Genomic DNA, 20,073 nt, shown 5'->3' with positions numbered 1-20,073 from the left:
CGCTAAGTTAGTTACCAAGGTTTCCCACAACGGAAAATATTCACAGCATATGAATCCATGAAAGATGCCAATGCTGGAGAAATGGAGTTACAGGTAAACTACTACCAGATGCACGGCCTAGCCGCCCCAGTGTCAACAATAAAGGAAAAAGGTTCGTCACCTATCGCCACCCCTATGCGAGCTTCCTCCGCAGGATTGGATGTGACTGACATGATGGGACACATCCAATTCGTCTGTGGGCTGTCCTATTGGGGGTACAGTGATAATCTGTTCCCTGTAAAGGGGTTGTTCCCCACCATGGTAACCCCTCCCAGTTGCCTAACTGGTACTCTCACCATTGTGTCCATGGGTTCTGGTGTGCTGTTGTCCTGTAGTTGTGCTAGCTGTTGTGTGTTCCCTCTGATTTGTGGTGCTTGCAAATATTGTGGTACTGGTGCTGCCATTTGTGATGCTTGTGTCTGTACCTGTGATGGTGCTTGTGTTTGTGGAATCTGTTGGTAGGTTCCTTGTATCTGTCCTTGTTGCTGTTGACCCTGAGCATAATTCTTTTATCCCCCTTGATAGTTCTGCTACCCCGATCTCCCCAATCATGCTGTGCCCCTCTGAATCGACACGCTCTTGAAATGTGTCCTACCTGCCGCAGGTCCAGCACTGAGGCGGTTCGCTTTCTTGCCCCAGGAAACCCCCTTGGAAGTCTCCTGGTCCTTGCTGCATCTGTTGGCCATTTCCCCGAACGCGCTCCCCACCCCAATGATTGTGGTGTGTCTGGGGTCCAAACCCACGCCCTCTCTGGAACCCTCTCCTTCCTCGAAACCCTGGTTGAAACCCACCCCATGTACCCTCCTCCCATGGGTGGTGCGTACTGTTGTTGTGGTTGACACTGTTGCAGTGGTGCTGGTTCCTGTAGGGTGGGGCTAGTTATAACCACCCCTTCCATCGCGCATTTTGATAGCTTCTTTTGTATTAGCTTGGCCTCCTCTGCCTTTCTTTAGTCTGCCTTTGTTTGACTTTCTCCTGCCATAATCTGCTGTGGTGTTCTATTGTAAGCTACATTTCTGGCCATTCCTTCGCTTCCATACCCACCAATATTTTCAACTCTTTTGTACTGCCTCTGGCAGGCCCTGTACTAAAATGTGATAAAAGATAGCTATAGTTCTGAGTTTCAAGGCGCCAAAGCTCTTGAAACTCCTGAGTGTATTGAACAGGGTCTTTGTCTTCATGCATGTTGCGTGACATAATTGCTCTGATGTCTGACGTGTCTGGGTATTGTGTTCATAGTGCTTGCCAAACCGCACCTCTGCAATTTGTGACCCATCATGCGCTGTGTTCTGTATCGTCACCACTGGGAAATCTGCTCTCTTCCAGATGTCATCCGCAGTGTCACCCAGTATCAAAACTAATAGTCCCTTTACGTCACCTACTGCTATTCTGTGGCCTGCTGTCAGCGTCTCCATCTCCTAAATCCAGTTCCCAGCCACTGCACTTTAGGATGGTAACCTGCATTTGAGATTCTCCTTGTCGGTGTGTTTCCAGGGCAAATGCTGAGGAGGCCTTGCCCCTCTCCTCCGGTCTCCTTTGGTACTGTCTGATCTGTATAGGTTCCCTCTCGTCCTCAATGTCCGCACATATATCTACTGGTTCTAGGGTAGGTACTTGTTTGCTTTAGTCATAAGCCCTCGACAGTCGTCCACACGAACATGCTATCGCTGTGTCGTCCCTCCTTCTTCCTGGGAGGTCTCGAAGTCTGACGTATGTTGTGTGTGGTGCACCTGTCGTTTGATTGTTGTGCTCGCTCTTCTGCATCAGCCCCTCCACCTTCCTGTCCAGGGGACCTACCTTCCCATGAGGCCCACTGATCAATACCCATGGATGGTGACCTGCTTGGCTTCTCCCTAGCCCCCTCTCATTTCCACTGTGCTTGTCCACATTGTCAGACCCTGTCTCCATGTTGCTACAGAAACCATTGGAAAGGGTTAATCTCCTTGATGTCGAGTCTGCATTAGGTTTTACGCTGAGGTCAATGTCTTTTAGATTGTATATACTGCCCAGGCCCATAGGCCTGCCCCGCTGCTTCCTGCCATGCTCTTCCCTTGCAAATTTGTACTGTCAGGATCTGCTCGCCTTCCCTCCTCACGTTTATTCCTCTCCCAGTCCATTGCTACCTGCATTTTTACCGCTCTTATTGCTCGCTCCTCTTCCTCTTTACATGCTTGTTCTCTCGCCAGTCTATCTAATTGCAACTTTCTCTGCTCCCTCTCTGCTAACTTGTTTTTCTTGCTCGATTTCCCTTAGTCTCTCTGCCTTTTCTATTTCTCGCTCCCTCTTCTCCCACATCTCCCTCTCTGCTCTCTTCCTCTCCTTCAGATCCCTTTCTATTCTTTCTTCGCGCTCCCTTTCCAACGGTTCCCTTTCCTCCTCCCTTCTTTGCTCTCTATCTTTCTGCTCCAGTTTCTCCTCTTACCTTTCTCTGTCCTAACACTCTAACCTCACCTGCCTCTTTCTAACTTCTGCAGTCCTCCATTATTTCTGCCCAGTCAGATATATCTCTATCCTTTTCCAGTCTCTCAATCGCCTTAGTTGCCCCTTCTGCCTCACCCGTGATCTTCCCTTTGAGCTTCACGAGTATCTGTGCTGATATCCATTTGTCCGTGCGTATGCCCTCCAACTCTGCCTTTGCACGCTGCAGCCCCTGCTTGCTCGCTCCCGCGCCACTAGCTGGTTGCCCTGCACCTTTCAATTTCTCTTATCTAGTGTATGGTGGTGGCGTATATGTCGGATTTGAATACCCCTCTGCTGCTCTCAGTTCTCTAATTGGGTACATCCCCTGTTTGTCTGTGTCCATTGGATCACTCTCAGGGGGAGCGAGAGGGGGAGGCGCGGAGGGACGATTCCCTTCCTCCTTCATCTCATGCTAGTTCAGCATCCACTGACGCCTCGCCACTTCGCCCTCTCCCTCCTGGAACATGCGCCACAACTCAAATATGGCTATTTGTTTGGTCAGTTTCTTTCCCTTGTAAGTACACTGTGTGTGTCAGTAGCGATGGCTACACGTCTCTGGAGAAACTGCCGCAAGGCGGCCATGGTTTAGTTAATTTCCCTTTTGGTGTTTTTGCACCATTCTACGCTATCCTTAACAATCTTTTCTTTGTAAGGTGGTAACGTTTCACACAAATGCTGAAGTGGAGTAACTCCCCCACTGCTGCCCTTGCTTTACCTGACCTTAAATTGGGGTTTTCGATAATCCGCTGTTTGGGAATGCAGGGTTAGAATACACTGCTGGAATGTTCCAATTTCTACGAGGCTCTTCAGCTCTGCACATTACCATGTGTGCTCCGCGCACCGCCCCTCCTTCTCAATCACTGCCTTCTGCGGCACACCACCACAATCCTGAGCATGCGCCTTCCCCATAACACCACTGGTTCTTCTTCCAATCCCAAGTTCACAACACTAGCTCCTCGCTGTCAAAACTCTCCGTCCTATGCACCGACCTAAGGGTGATGTCGCCAAGCTAAACTCACAATACAGGTAGATGGACAATCGTACACACACAACGACCCGTTACGCCAACCTCACACACACCCCTCAGCTGTCTTCCTCTCCAGGGCAGAGTATACCGCTATTCTCTTGTGATCGAACTGCACCTGTTGCGTCGCCAAACGTGTGAAATGCCTCTTTAGGAGACTTAACCAGTCGACCCCCCTTACAGGAATACAGTCATCTGTGACCCGAGCTAAAACGCCCATCCCACAGGAATGCTTTATTCATAAACTCTCATCCAAGCCCTCTAAGACTGAATATAACCTAAACATGTAAGACAAATACTTCTACCTCCGCTCCAGTCCCTACTAAAATACTAGACAATACTCTAATAACAAGGCACAGTAACAGTACACAGTGCTTCCCAGTACTAAACACAATCCCTTACACCCACAATTGCTGTTGGTCTGGATCAATACTTACATTCCGTGTTGAACTGGTGTTGCTCGGCTGCCGGCTCCTCTGTCCTGGTTTGCCTGGACACTCGCCGATTACGAGCGGGATGATTTCAAAACGGCTCCTGACGGCCTTTAACCGGTAACGCGTTTCCCGGGGTTCTTGAAATGCACGCAAGGGTCCCACAGTCTCTCAGGTTCAGCGTGAAGGGGTCGGCTTTGTGCCAGGCTGGCACAGCCACCCATGCTCTGCTACCACCTTCTTGAGATAAAACTCCCATGTAGGTTAGAGGGCTACTAGGAGTTCACTAACTAATTTATTACAATGAAGAAAGTGTTCCCTCTGACCAGCAAATAAATATGAATGATGTCCTTGGTCTGAATAGATGATTATGAATGTTGTTTACACAGTGATACTTGGTGCACATGCTAAACAGCATTTAAAGCAATAAAGTATATCATTCCTTTGTCTGCATTCCAGTAGCGTAGTACAGATTCCATTTTTTAAATATGTGGAAGTAGCGCAATAGCATTTATTTGAAAGAATGTTTTGTGTATAATAGAAACACAAGATCTTTGACCTGTGAAATTGTGGTGATAAGATATTAGTCAATTAAAAATGAATTCATCTTTTATAAGGTGCTTAATACCGGAGACCAGTCTCTTAGCGCGGGACTGGGAGTCGATCGTGTGTCTTGCTTCCACAACAAACATGTTGCCGCTGAGCTACCTCCCGGGTGGAATACTAACTACAAATATTTTCACTTCTTTCAGAGGCAAGTGCAAAGACATGTGATGGTGTACAGTGTGCCTTTGAAGAACTTGTTGAAAAGATCATTCAGACCCCTGGACTATGGGAGAGTGAATCTCAGTCAAAAGGAGTCAAATTATCAAACCAAGAGCAAGGTGGTGGAGGAGGGGGAACATGTAGTGGATATTGTTCTCTTGTATGAGCGCCAAAGTGCTTTCTTTTCACATATTTAATCATCCATTGACTTTCCTGTCTGTACAGTCGTTAACTGATTAATATTAGGGACCTTGCGGTTTGCACATTTTTGTTTTTTATCATGGTAGTAACTTTTGTTGGTAATAGACTCCACCAGTAGTTTTAGATGAAAATGTTCCATTACTGTAAGCATGATGCATTTTCACTGTTTAGGTTCCATTCTAAGTGGCCTAATATATTGGTCAATAGCAAGTGCACAAATGACCCATCACAATGTTTTCCTCAAACACATGAATTCATTGCAGTTCATCTAATTTCTCTTTACCAGTTTTTACGTGATCTCAATATATGTTGTTCTTCACTGCAAGCTTTCTTAGAATGCACAAATCGCGTAGTAGCCTGGTGCTACAATATGATAAATTAATGCTTTACTTTCCAGGCAGAACACAATCGGCATGATTGTTTGGCTTTTTGACTGTCTATTGTAACTAGATATTTTTAGAATAATGTATGTCGACAGTCTAGTATTCTACTCTTCCTATATAATTTTAAAATCCTCCAACAGTTAATCAAAAGCAATTGTAAAATGTAGAAAGTCCTGTTTATTTAAAGATTGAACATTATTTTAAGGTTGTCTTTATCAGGCATGAACACTTCACTGTAAAGACAAATCGAATAGAGCAACATGGGTATTGCTGATGCAGGGGGCACATTGGCAAATTTGCATAACATTTTATGAGGCTAATGCACTACAATGTATGTTGGTGAAACCTAAATGTCACACTTGTCAGCCGTTGTTTTAATCATTGCCTCATTTAGATAACTTGTTTTATTATAAAGTTTTTAATCCTGAGTAGGATTTCTTTTCTACTCCCTCTCACTGATTTGTTGTTAATGCAGTCTTCTAAACCACTAAGATGGTAAATCAGTACACAATTCAAAGGATATTTATTTTCTGATTTGACAGTTGGGTGGTCTTTTAAAATAATTGGTATAACGCTTTGTAATATGATTAATTTATCATGGTACAGTGTTTCTGTACCCAGAAAATGTCAAGTGTTTTTTTTTGTCATTTATACAGTCCATGTAATTTATATAATGGCATTTCTGAAACTGTCTGCTAGATGTCACAATATGCATGCCTCATAAATTCCTGTACCACAAAAGAACAGTGATTTGTTCCATAATAATTACTTGTATAGGTGAATAAACATGTTTTGACAGTATTGAACTTTCTAAGGTCTTTCTATACTCCATGGCGTGCATGTGTTGATATTGTTTGATAAATAGACATACAACTCATTTATACTCCCACATGCTGCCATGATCCTAAAATGTACAGGATTGAAATGTCACTCATTTTTTTTATCTGTGTGCTATGCTTGACATTCATGTAATAAGTACTTTCTATATGACATCTTCTTTGTTTGGTTTTATCACTGCTTTAAGTAACTTAATATAAATATAAGTAAAACAATGTTGTCTTTATTTAAAGTGCATGCATGACAACTACTGTTATTTTGACAATATTGTATCGGAAGTACTGTAAGCTTGATCTAATGAATCAAGTTTGTACTTGTAATTACTATTTGTTTACATTTTACATTAAAGCTATAGATTTCTACTTTTGTTTATACTGAACTTATCATTTACAAAGTGTGCAAAGTTGAAAGGTTGTGTTTCTGTATATCCTTGTGTTATGCCCCTTTTTAATAGTCCTCACTAGACAGCACAGCGCCAACATACCACTGGCGTCCAGTGCTCTTGTCCTTTTTTTCTCTTTAGTGACTGGATATGTTTATTAAAACCTCTCTGGCTCCTTGTGCTAGCCTTTTTGTTATAGCTGGAGCTTTTTTTTTTTTTTTTTACTCTCCCAGAGCTCCCACTGTTGCAGCATGGATTTTCACTGAAGAAGACTCCACACAAGTACTGGTTACAATCAACGTGTCGAGAACATCATAGCATGTAAATGGATACTTTTTAGGGTTTGTCTGAGCATAACTGTTTTTTCTCCAACTTTGAATTCCTCACATTTACAGACCTTTGGACTTCCCTGATTCGAAGACTGGGTGTTTGTAATCACTTGCAAATTTAGTGCATAGCAAGGTACCTCACCAAGGGTTTTGGGGATATCACAGCTGTGAAAGCTCCCCACTGTGGAAATTAATGCCATTCACATCTGTGGTAATACTGGGGTCGGGGGGTGGGAGGGTGGGGACATGCAGGATGAAATGAAAAGTAGTGTGACTTTAGAGAGAGGGTCAGAGTGGAGAGCCAGGTAGGGAAGTGGACTGGAGGATGCATGAGGATGCTGACAGCTCCATGGTGGAAAACCAAGTTAGAGGGAGACAGTAACAGGGCATGCGTTGGAGTTAAGATGGCGACCAGCACGGGAGCCACTGTAGCAGAGAACAAAGGATTGTACTGTTTCTCTGCAATCTGATTGGCTCTTATGCTTTCTAAGGATGCTAAAATCATCTCCGCTTCGGGTGGCCTACAAGGCCGGTAACAGCCTCCCACCCTGAGCTTAGTACGCCAGAGCAAAGCAAAGCAGGGCGGATTGAGTTTTTTTAAAAAATTATTTATTTATTTTAACGGGCTCTTTGCGTATTGCTTGGGCACAATTTCCCATAAACAAATAAAATGCCCGCCGCCATAGTAAGTAGAACTCTGTTCCTTTTCTATTTCTATTGCAGCAAATGGAAAGGAGAGCGGGACCAGAGCATAAGGGTCCGGTCCAGCAGGTAAGTGGGGAAAGGGGAAGAGGAATGTTTTTTTGGGGAAGGGTTTTCGGATGTCTTGAGTGGTGAAGCAGAGGGTGGGTGCGTGGGAGGCAACCGGGAGACTCTCCCTGTTGCTTCCCCGCAATCAAGTTGGCAGCACCCGGGCGGCTGAATAATGCAGACAGTACATTGTTCTTGCATGCGTTTCCAGCCACCTCTTTAGCGGAGGGCCCTCCCCCGGGTATAAATTGATGTTAAAAGTTCATTGTTACACTTGTGGAAAATGTCAGTGTGTTCTTTGGCATTCAAAAGTTCAACAGTATTCAAAAGAAGTTTTGCTTTGTAAAAAAGAAAAAGCTGAAAAAACTGCACCAATTCAGAGAATAGCCAACCGTTCCTTTCTGTTCTTCAATCTTTGGAATGTCCAATTTCGGAACTGTATAATTTTCTCACTCTCAAAATGTCATTACATCAATAGACAGAGTTATTTTGTATACAGCCTTTCTGAACTAGATTACGTACTTAGCCAAATGTTCCCTACCCGTTTGCCTTTTTCAATATGTATGCTGTTACAAAAACGGGTGGTTCACAATCTGACAATCTCTTGTAAGCGTTTATTTAATTTGTTTTTATTTTGTTGCTTTTTACTCTTGAATGACTCTTTAATTGTTTGTGCCAACTATACAGACCTTGTCGCACGTGATTTAGCAGATGTGTCTAAATAACATTTTTAAATGTGAGATTATCAATTTTAATGATTTGACTTCTTTTTATTCTCACATTATTATTTGGAGCTGCTTCTACTTACGTTGTTGCTTTTCATTTGAAATACAACCCTGCTCTGATTTCTAATTTCTGTAGAATCACATTTGTGACTTTAATTTGCCCAATGGTTCATCTGTTTCCAGGGGATTTGAATATCCCACATTGTAGACTGGCAGCAGGTCTGCCTTCCAACTCTTTTGTGTGGTAATATTGTAAATAAATTGATCAAAAAGAGCGGTTAAATGGCATCCTTCCATACTCGTACTGGTCACATCATGCCGCGTTCTTTCAAGAAATCGGTCTTCTTCCCGGTCCACCAATATTAAGAGATATCCAATGAAACAGTTCACCCTATGCTTTCTACTACCCATTATGAAAATACTTTCTCTGATGCAAATTTTAACTTCCTTATAGATGAATATCAAACAGTTGCATTTCTCATTGCCGATGAGGTGTGACCTCTTCATCTACCCATGGATTGTTTTAACTTAAAACCTACAACATTGCAGCCCAATACTAATTGGAAAATGTGCAGTCTCATTTACCTCTTGGAGGATTGCATTTGCGACTTGTCAGTACCGAATGGTACGAGAACATGCACATTCTTCAATCCTGGGTCCCAGGGAAATGAAACAAAAGTAATTAGTCCCGACAACTTGTCTTTCACTGTTAACAAAAGTAACGAATAACTCATTCAAACAAACCGTTGCGTGTGAAGGGTGTATAAAATACCAAGTATGTGCATTTTATATTCGCTTTGTCCAAGATGAGTATCTGTATGAATTGATAAGACATGGCAGTTGGATAAGAAATGCCTTGCAATATGTCACAGCAGAGGTTCCAGTAGGCTCATGATTAGGCTCGCTACTTTAAAGTGATAGAATTCCAATCAATGAGGTCTGCATGAGACATGGAAAGGCGGCAATACAGACACCCGAAGTACCATCATATATCTTATAAATATCCAGTTGATGTTTGGGTCAGAATGAGACCTGCAATAAACCTAAACAACATTACATACACCTTATTCATAGTTGATCATCAGTTATCGTCTGCAGGCTAGAGGCCATGCTTAGGTGCCGACAATAATATATTCATGTTATGATGAGGGAAGTTGGGATGGGGGGAAAGGCGGGATTTCGGGTGGATCAAGTCAGGTGTCCTCGAGTTCTAGGGTATTATGAGGACATATTTGAATGCTGGGATGGTGTTTTATGTTCTTGGTGTCAAGAGTTGGGGAGTTCCAGTTCTGTTGAGGGTGGAAAGCGGTTCAATGGAGTGAAGGGTGCAGCCTCAACAGTAAAGTGAAGTAGATGTATCCAGATAAAGGAGAGGGTTGTTCAAGACCTCCAATCCATTTAAAGACCACAAAATGACATTTGCAAAGCGGTCCATGATGCATAGCAAGATATCCAGCATGAAGATGGTGGGCTGAGGTGAGAGTAGAGCATGGATATTTGTAAAGATGTGAGTTGCAATGTTAAAAACATTGTTCAGGATGCAAAGGATTAGAGAGGTAGTTGGCCCCAGCCACATCGCCCCTTTATTAAAGTGTATTGTGTGCAGGATTATTAATTGACCCCCTCTGCTATTTCTCTCCCTAGTAGTGCCATTTCTCCCCCTCCACCGCAATTGAAACACCAATATAAATATCGCTTAGTGATCCTATTTTGGTGATGCAACTGAATTACATCCCTGGTTTTAGTTATTTTTCAAGGCTTTTAAATAGGCGTAATAGTTATAGGAGTTGCAAACTACTAACCAAGCATAAAGTCACTTGTCCCTTCCCTTCTTAACATGCACACAGGACACCAATTCTTACTTGCCAAGTGGCCATTATCACTCACCAGGTATCCCAATATTTTCCCCATAGTGGTTTTATTTTTTCCAGGTCCTCTTTTGCTTTTTATACTTTCAAATGCTAGATTATTTGTAATCATGTCCCCCCCACCATTTGTCCTATGAATGTATTTCATACATGTCCAATATCTTGCTGCAGTAGTTAAGTGGTATGATGTAGAAAGACTTCTGAAGTCAAGAGATGGTATGATAAATCTGCCTTTAATGACGAAGTAGCAGTAACGCTTTTCTTTGCGTTGGCGGTATTACCGCCGGGATACCGCCAAGGCTGTGATGAAGTCCAGAATGCTGTTAATACACTGGCATTTCTGTTCATAATGTATAAATGTAATGTTATATGAAGATATGAAGAGGTACCCTCACTTCTCAAACATTGGATCTTTTGTATATTCACATATTTGCAGTTATCAGAGCAGCAATCCTTGTTTCAGTTTTTTTATTAATTTTAATGGTAAATAAAAACTGCTCCTTATGCAGCAGATCTACCTCATTTCTGTCCATTGTGTCTTCTTCCAATAAGGCGTTGATCTACAGTAGTCTACCTGCAAGCAATGTTCAGACATAGTTGAAGACTCCTCACAACAAACTTCAGAAACATTAGGAAAGTAGTCGGTTTTGCTGAACCAGCTTCAAATAATGTAAGCTTTTGATTAAGTGTTGGTCTGGTCCGATTGCCAGTTCTGGTGGAATTGTCGCCTACCTGCGAAGGGCTTCTACCTCGCATCTTCAAACTCAAGTCATGACTACATCGTGTAGCCTCAAGTGTGGGAGTAACGCATATATATATATATATATATATATATATATATATATATATATATATATATATATATATATATTTTGCTTCTATATCATGTGGTTGACTAGTGTGACCTCTAAAGGGTTCCGCGTCCTAACCCTTGGAGGTAGGCACAGAATGTTGGTCTGCCGGCTGAATAAGGCTAACTACCCTCTGCCCCCACTTTAGAAAAAAGAATACTCAAAAAACTGTCCGCTGTTTGGTCAAAAAGCAGATCTTCAGAGGCTAGACAAAGATGCAGAAGACCATCAAAAGGGAATAAAAGAGTAAAAGTTGAACACATGAGCCAGGCGCCCATAGCTGAGCCCTTTCCTTGGCTGCTAGATCAACCTTTTATTAGCCCCCAGATCCTAGTGCTGAAATAAAGAGGTGGGATCCTGTTGACATCTGTCTCAGCACTGAAGCCATCTACAACCTCCTTGACAGGAACCCAGTCTACAAAAGTCCCCATCTACGAAAAAGCACTCTATGGCTTTTTTTGACCATGGATTCATCGCTCATGGGACTAGTTTGCACCCCCCATTGATGACTATTGATGGAGAAAACGACCAGGCAACAACCGTCTGCAACATCGACAGGAACCATGAGAACAGATATGTACTCTGGTATTGCATGAAAATATCGGGCACAAATACTATTGAATTTGAACCCATTTCCTTGAAAAAAAAGAGGTTGGGTTGGGCTAATTTAAAGTGGTGGGCTGTGAGGGCGTGCTGCGGGGTGGGGGGGGTCTCCACACGCATTTTATTTCTTGGAAATATGTGAAAATTTGAGCAAAGAAAAATTGATTGGGAATTTGCAGTAAAAATTGTTTTTATAACGTACTCTGTAATCACGTCGAATACAGTAGCCACATCGCCAGTTCTTCAGCCCATGACAATTGTTTCAACTGATCCATCCACATGGCAGAAAGATAACAAAGGCGGAAACTCATCCACTCAGCCCTACACAGCTGCTGTCGAAGAGGGGTCAGTCCTTAGCAACTTTTTCCCCCCAATAAAAATAAGAGGTGCTGTCGGAGAAAATCATGGAACATAACTTTGATTGCTTGTATGATAGCCTCTTTCAACTATCATCAGTGGAGACTTCTGATGTGGAACAAATCCAGCCTCAAATCAAATCTAAGTGCCAAATCAGTTTACAAAATCTTTGCAGACCTTGTAAATGAAAGGGCCTAGAAAACCTTGTAGTGTAACACTAGAACGTATAACGCCAGAAAAAAGGTAGAGATGTCCTCTTACACTGACCCTGAGGAAGAGCTAAATGACCAGGAGGATATGAAGGTATCCAGGAATTCCTCTCACACAGATGAGTCAGATGACATCATAACACTCCAAGAGGCACCTCTTGAATTCCCACCGCGGAGCTCATCCTCCAGATAAGGTGGACATTTTCCATAGCATGATGGCGCAGGCCGTTGTTGTTCAGTCAACTTTGTGAGGGGTCAGTAATGTGAGGCTCATAACTAGTTTAGTTTTCTCAAGGTTTGATATTTTATTTTAAACAAAAACTAACCCTAACTATACCTACTCTACCAGGGGTTCCCTACCTAGTCTAAGATCTAAGGGAAAACCTCCTAGCATACACAATACTAACCCTCACACTAAACAACAAAATATTCAAAGTAAAGCATAAACTTGAATAAAAGATTACCAAATAATGAATGTCTTGGATGACTTCTAATTGTTCTGAGACGATTCCGCTCCTCCCCCTAGAAATTTCTGAATTAAATTTCTCTCAAGGAAAAATAGTCTTAAATCAGTTCTTTAAAAGTTCCACAGAAACAGTCACTCAAGTAAAAATCCATGGGGTAACGGTCTCTTCTACATTGGATGAAAAGCTTGCTTTTCAAAGTTCCTCAAAGAAAAATGCATCAATTGTAATCCTGAAAAATGTTCAAAACAAAAAGTACAGCTTCAACTTTGACAACAACTTTACTTTTGGAACTTCTGCAGCGTCTTGAATACAATTTGTCCATTATGTGTCTCTTAAGGCAGTTGCACTCTCCGTGGCAACGTCCTCCTGCCAATGTTACTACGAGAGCAGGCTTCTCTGCCTCACAGACCTCTTCTACTTCAACTTCATGAAAATGCAAATGTTCTGACAAAATTCTAGACCACCACAGTTCTACTTCTGCTGAAACAATTTTATTGTGGAAATGTGTTGGGCAAATTAAACGCGATTCTTTGACCTCACCAGGTTGGCAAGGCAATCATCTCTCCACTATTAAAAGAAAGGGCAGCCTATTTGCCTCAACTCTTATAGCTACCACAAAACTGCCTTATCGTCTAACTGCCACAGTTTCAGCTTCACAGATTCTTGATTATTTCTTGTCTCAAGCTCCCTGCTCCCTTCCCCAGCTTCATTTGCACCTTCTTGCCTCCTGGGTTTACCCCAACGCTGCAATGCCACTCTCCCAGTGTTTTATATATCGTTGTCACCCTTGTATCAGAGAACTCTGGGGTTGTAACTGCTTCAACAACTTCAAGACAACAAGGTTCAGTTCTTAATTGGGTTGGTTTCCCCTTTGGTATGTTCGGTCTACTGGCTTGGGTAATGCTTGCTCTACTTGTCAGTTAAACAACTACTGTTTAGAGTGCTACAAGAGTCAGGGTTCACTTCAAAATCAGATTTAGGCATTTGCGATTTCTCTCTGATGGAAAACTCCAACTTGCTAATTGTGTTCCCTTGAATTCAGACAGCATCCGTCTTTGACAATGATCGGGAAACGCAAAGCTACGTACGTGGCCTCTCTGAAGTAAAATATTCTTTTAACTCTTTGGGAAAGTCTGCCACAACTTCTTAAACCATTACTGCTACAGTTCTCCCTTTGAACAGGAGACACGTGACCTCTCCGGTTAATGATTTTTAATATCACAATGGGAAAAGAAAGACTTTATTCACACGCAAGCACTTCACCTATTTCAGAATAATTGCATGATATATTTCCCTTTGTTCAACAAGACTTCACACCACGACGAACAATTTAACTCGCTTTACCTTCTACGCAAGTGAGTTTCAGCTGGTTACAGTTACTGGCAAGGAGTTTCTGATGCTTTGGAGTACTGTGCTTCATTTACTGGCTCCAGAGTTACAGTGCCTGCGAGACCCTTCCACTTCCCCGACTTCTTTCTCTGCTACTGCTACCACAGTCACTTTCAGGATCTACACCCCTTCTCAACACAGGTGTCTCGGATCTGGCCTAGTTAATGGAGTCTTCCTTTCTCCAGCTTCCCTCGGCTTGCTTCTGCGCATGGTCCTTGGGTAAAACGCAGGACTTAAGCTCTGCATTCACAGCAATTAGGCGCATCTGGAAAGACTGCCAGTTTCTTCCAGTCTCTTCCAATGCAGCCACAGCCATACAGGGTTTGTGAGCACAGGACCAACTTGGAGCCTGCAGGTGAAATCTGCTCTTCCTTTGCTCTGGTGTCCCTTCTGTGGTCACACTTCCTTGTGAACTGCCAGCCTCAGGCTCTGCTTCTACTACAGCTGCTGACCGCCCAGCTTCTTTCTGCTGCTCCCTTCTGCAGCAGCCATTTATGCCTCTCAGGTGAGTTAATTGGCTTCAGGTGCAGGCCCTCCGTCTTAATTGCCTGACCTTGCCATAGGCTATTCCGCTTGTTTGCCTGTTCTCTACCATTGCATGCCTCTTGAGCCCTCTTCTTCAGCCCCTGAGGGATTCTGGGACATGCAGTTTATTTTAAGGAAATCCAATTTTCCCACTTATTTACATATTTTAACTGGGATTTTACCTCCCTTGATGCTAGATTGTGGATATAGAGAGGAGATGCAACACTTAAGCCACTCTCTGTAGTATACCTTTGATATTGGGGAGGACATTTAGGGATAACAAATGTTCTGAGATTTGTGACAGATTTAACCTTTTTAGCCCCAGATTTTATTAGTTTAGGCTTGATCATAGGCAGAAATTCACCTGAACTACAACAGGCTATAACCTCTTGGAATAAGAAAACTTCCATTACTCCTACGTCCCCTACCCTTTCCTCCATACTTATGGGGACATCTCTCCGTCCTGTGGGACGGGACCGGAGCACTTTGTAAAAAGCATCAACATTTTTTTTCAAAAATGTGTCCCTCCTCTCTTTCCTGCGCGGGGCCCGGCACGCGGCCGTAACCCCGCCCACCTTGGCTCCGCCCCGCGCATCGCCCATCAGTCCTTTTCTCCGCACGATCGGGGCCGGACGCACTTGCATTCTCGGAAGATTTTCTTCCCTTTTTTCCTTCTCTGGCTCTCGCTGGCGTTCATTTACTAGTCTGTCTTTTAAACTAGATTTTCCAGACTGTTCATCGTGTCACCGTCGCTTCGCGAGGGCGGATCCCCATCCTCTTTGTTTAAAGTGTTTGGGTCCGGAACACCGTTGGGACTCCTGTTTTTACTGTGACTCCCTTTCGGTCCGGGCACTTCAACGTCGGTTGGAGCAGTGTGAGGAGGTGTTCCGACGGACTCCTCCTTCTCATTTTCAGGCGTTCGACGAGAAGAAAAAACACCCGGTAAGTTCTTTAATTTTCAGAGCACCCCGGCCGGGGGATACCTTCCCGGGTTCCTCTCGAGCCGGGAGGGGCGTTGATCGCTCTGTTACCTGGGTTCGCCCTGAGGTGCCTGTCGGGCCTAATAATTCTACCGGAGGTTTCTCTGAGGGTCTCAGTAAGGGCCTGTGATCACCAGAGTACACTCAGAGGCCCCTCCTGTGGGGGCTGTGTAGACCCAGTTCTACTGAATCGTGGGGTACCGGAGCTTGCTCTGACGCCGCTCTTTCGGCTTCCCTCAAAAACAAAACCGGGGTACGCCCCGCGGTCTTGGCTGGGCTTGAAGTTACCGAACGGATGTTCGAGGCCCGTGCCGATAAGGATTCTACCGGGCCTAGGTCCGAAGTCTCTCGTACAGAGGCTAAGGATACCAACAGTTCTGAGGGGCCGGGCAAGGCCCTGTTGGTGACAGCGCACCGTTCCCGCTCTTGTGGTGACACCAGATCTGTTGAGGGGGCAAAGAAGAAAGTGTCTTCTTTTACCGGCAGTGCCGAGGCTCTTCCTTCGAAGGCTCAGTTGGCGGTTGGTATGTCGCAGAAACATTCCAGGCCTCATAGTACCGGCTCGGCCGAGGCTCCTTACGTTAAGGCTAAAATTAAGACCCCTGATCCATCGACGGGGACCCCTGCCTCACTTCCTCACGTGCCACAGTTCCCCTCAGATGAGGACAAAATGACGGCCGTTCCCGCCACGACCACGGCGGCCATTTTAGGTACTACCCCTACAACTACGCCATCGGCCCCTGGTGTAGGGTTCGGTCCTTCGGGTGAACCTAAGGTCCCTTGTGCGCATCCTTACCGGCCGGTTTATGATTGGAACGCCCGGATGCCTCTTCCGCACAATGTTTTGTTGCCTGCAGGGGCGGCTCCCTTGATTTATGTGGATACGTCGGCGGAGGGGCCGTTACGTCCCTGGATTTGTCCACCTCATTAGAGGCCTCCTGAGGACGCCTTTTTCAGTAAATTTCAAGCGCTTATGCGTACCGACCCCATGAGAATATTTCAAGGGGCTTTTCAAGGAGATATGTCCACCCGCGCCTCCGGCTCCACCCATTCCGATGGTGGTTCCACTGGCGCCTCCCTTGCCCATGGTGCCTCCCCCTGCGCTTCCGCCTGTGCCACCATTGCCCCCAGTGGACAAGGCAGTGCCTGGCATGGATCAGCTGGATCCCGACCTGTCAGATGACCCTCAAGGCGATCAGGACAACGAGGACCTGCCCCGCTCTACCAGAGCTTTCCATGACCGGGTACTGGACATGATGAGCTTCTTAGATGTTCCGGTGCCCGAGGCACCTGCTCCGCAGGAGGGCGTGCTTTCTGGGGCGTTCACCTTGTCTCCTTTGGAGCGTACTTGCAGAAGGACGTTCTGGCCGAGGACCGAGTTTGGGAAAAGCCACACTCGGGACTTTTTGTAAATAAAAAGATTGACGCGAGGTACAGGCTACATTCCTCGGAAGAAGCAGCCTTGTCGTCTTGTCCGCCTCCCTCCTCCACAGTGGTGGCTGCGGCCACGTTGCAATCCAGACCTGCAGCTTCCTCCTCCGCGACGGCGACTCAGGTCTTGGGAAAGGAGGACAAGCTCCTGGACTCCCTAGGGAGGAAAATCTTTGCCAATTCGGCCTTGCAGCTCAGGCAGGCCAATGCAGAATTGATTTTGGCGGGAGCTAACATGCGGATATGGAGAGGTCTGTCGGAGTTTGAGGAGCACATTCCGGTCGAGAAGCTGGAGGATTTCAGAGGAGGCCTTTCCGATGCCAGGGTCTTGGCCCAGGATCTCCTGGAGGCTGAGGCTCATCACATAGACACCTCGGCTCGGGGTCTGATGCTAGGGGTTGATACCTCGCGGCAAGCATGGCTACATGCCACTAAGTTCTCGAACGAGGTGCAAGACAAGGTTCTGGACCTTCCATTTGATGGTAAGGAGCTTTTTCACTCTTTTACTTATGTAGAGCTCACCAAAACCAAAGACAGCACTCAGACGGCCAAATCATTGTCTGTTCTGGTTAAAGCTCCCTTCAAGGCTCAAAGGCCGTTGTCGCAAGGTCGACCTTCCTCTGGTTTTAGGGGCTTCCTCGACCGCAAATCTCGCAGAGTGGATACTCCTGTGGGGAATAACCGCCGTAGACAACAGCGTACGCGGTATTTCTCCCGCTCCTCAGCCTCCTCAGGTTCAGGTGGCACTGCCACCGATAAACCAACCAAATGAGGGTTTTCTGCGCTCGCTCGAGCCCCCGGTGGGAGGACGCATTGCGTCTCATTGGGAGGCGTGGCAGACCATCACAGAAGACAGATGGGTCTTGTCAGTCGCTCGAGCGGGCTTCCGCTTACCTTTACCCCCTACCCCACCTCTCAAGCCTCCTTTTCAGCTGTCGGGCTCACCCTCCCTCAAGGCCAAGGTTCAGAAACTTCTGCTCATCAGAGCTGTGGAACCCATTCTCCTTGGGGACCGAGGGGAGGGCTTCTACTCCCGGCTGTTTACAGTACCCAAACCCAACCAGGCTGGCCTGAGCACCATCCTAGACCTTTCCCAGTTCAATCTTTCCCTACCCCAAGAGAAATTCAAGATGATCACGCCCGGCCAGATTCGCTCCTCGTTGCAGGCGGGCGATTGGCTCAGCATGGTGGATCTTCAGGATGCGTACATGCATATCCTGATTTGGAACCCACACAGGAGATACCTCTGTTTCTCTTTGGGAGAGGAGCACTTCCAGTTTCGGGTGCTTCCTTTTGGCCTCAGTTCAGCGCCGCGTGTCTTCACGAAGATGATGTCGGTGATCGCGGCCCATCTTCGTCTCCAGGGTATCCATGTGTATCCCTATTTGGACAACTGGCTCCTACGCAGCCCTTGCCCGTTGGCAGCAGCGGGCAACCTCCAGTCTCTCCTTCAGCTCCTGTCCATCTTGGGCTGTCGGTGAACTGGCGGAAATCCTCCATGACGGTCTCACAGGACCGGACTTTCCTGGGTTTTCGTTGGAACACGATAGACTGCCGAGTGTATCTGACCGGGGACAGAATGGCGGATCTGTTGGCCACGTGTCAGATGTTTACGCAGTCGGAGAGCATGTCGGCCTGGTGGTTCCAGAGGCTTCTGGGCCTCATGGCCTCGTGTGTACTGGCTCTTCCTCTTGCTCGTCTCGAAATGAGACAGACCCAGATGGCTCTTCGGAGTTCCTGGGGTCAGGCTGTGGACCTGGATTCCAAACGGATAATGATTCCGGATTCCATGAGAGTGGACCTGGACTGGTGGTCTTCTCTCGGCAACCTGTCAGTGGGCGTGGGGTTCCAGGACCCAGCCCCCATGGTGACGATCTCGACAGACTCCTCCCTTTTCGGGTGGGGTGCGATGTTAGATCTTCTTCGGGTCTTGGACCTCTGGTCACCTCAGGACAAGCTCCTGCACATAAATCAATTGGAGCTTCTGGCGATTTTTCTGACGCTCAAGGCGTTCAGACCTCTCATTGTCAACAAGGTGGTCCGCATAAGAACGGACAATGCGGTGTCAATGTACTACATAAACAAGCAAGGGGGAACGAAGTCTCCCCCCTCTCGTGGATCTGTCCATCCAGATTTGGGAGGGGCCGTGCTTCATGGGGTCTGGCTGCTTGCAGTGCACATCCCGGGCCGGCTGAATGTCACCGCGGATGCCCTCAGCCGGCAGACAGTGGTCAGCTACGAGTGGGAGTTGAAGGCGGAGTTCCTCTCATGGATTTTCTCGTTTTGGGGCACACCGGAGGTGGACCTCTTCGCCACGGCGGTAAACAAGAAGCTTCCTCAGTATGCCTCCAGAGGTGGGCTGGGAGCCTCCTCTCTGGGGGACGCACTCAAGATCCCATGGCACAACATGAGAGCTTACGTCTTCCCGTCTCTTCCTCTGGTTCATCTAGCAATTTGGAAGTTGAAGAGTTCTGTCAACTGTTCTCTTCTACTGATAGCTCCGTGGTGGCGGGCCAGGTTTTGATTCTCAGAACTTCAACACCTGTCGGTGTGTCCGCTGGTCAGGTTACCAGTAACTCCCGATCTTCTTCACCAAGGGGAACAGCAGATGTTGCACCCCTCCCCACAATCGCTCAACTTGGCGGCATGGTGTCTGAGTGCACGGCTCTAGAGCCTTTGGGTTTGTCTGCGGATAACATGCGCATTATCCAGGCAGCCTGGAAACCCTCGACCAGATCCCAATACAAGAGTAAATGGCTCAGGTTCTGTCATTGGTGCTTGGAGAAAGAATTAGACCCGAGGGTGGCGACGATTGACACGGTGCTGTCCTTTGTCTCCTCCCTAGCAGAGTCAGGGGTTCATGTCTTGTCCTGCAGGACTTATCTCTCTGTGATTTCCGCCTACCTCTCTACAGACCGGTGTTCTTATTCGTTAACTAACTCGGTGGTGAAGAGACATTTTGCTGGTTTGACACGCCTCTACCCTCCGGTTCGTAGTCGGCACCCGCCTTGGGACCTAAATGTAGTCCTGACGGCGCTGTGCCATAAATTCTTTGAGCCAATGGCTA

General features: G+C 46.0%; 1 protein-coding gene across 1 annotated transcript in view; it reads left to right on the top strand.

The window, feature by feature from the left end:
* The window catches only part of RAB18 (RAB18, member RAS oncogene family), a 222,952-nt gene extending 216,450 nt beyond the window's left edge, over nucleotides 1–6,502 (top strand). The window contains exon 7 of the mRNA XM_069648112.1: nucleotides 4,707–6,502. Within this exon, the coding sequence (XP_069504213.1) occupies nucleotides 4,707–4,885 (179 nt within the window). The 3' untranslated portion in view covers nucleotides 4,886–6,502. The remainder of the gene's footprint in view (nucleotides 1–4,706) is intronic.
* The last annotated feature ends 13,571 nt before the right edge of the window (nucleotides 6,503–20,073 follow it).

Source organism: Ambystoma mexicanum, chromosome 2q, assembly GCF_040938575.1.
Source record: "Ambystoma mexicanum isolate Mex_15411 chromosome 2q, UKY_AmexF1_1, whole genome shotgun sequence".
Classification (NCBI taxonomy): Eukaryota; Metazoa; Chordata; class Amphibia; order Caudata; family Ambystomatidae; genus Ambystoma; species Ambystoma mexicanum.
This window is presented reverse-complemented; position numbering and strand designations above follow the sequence as displayed.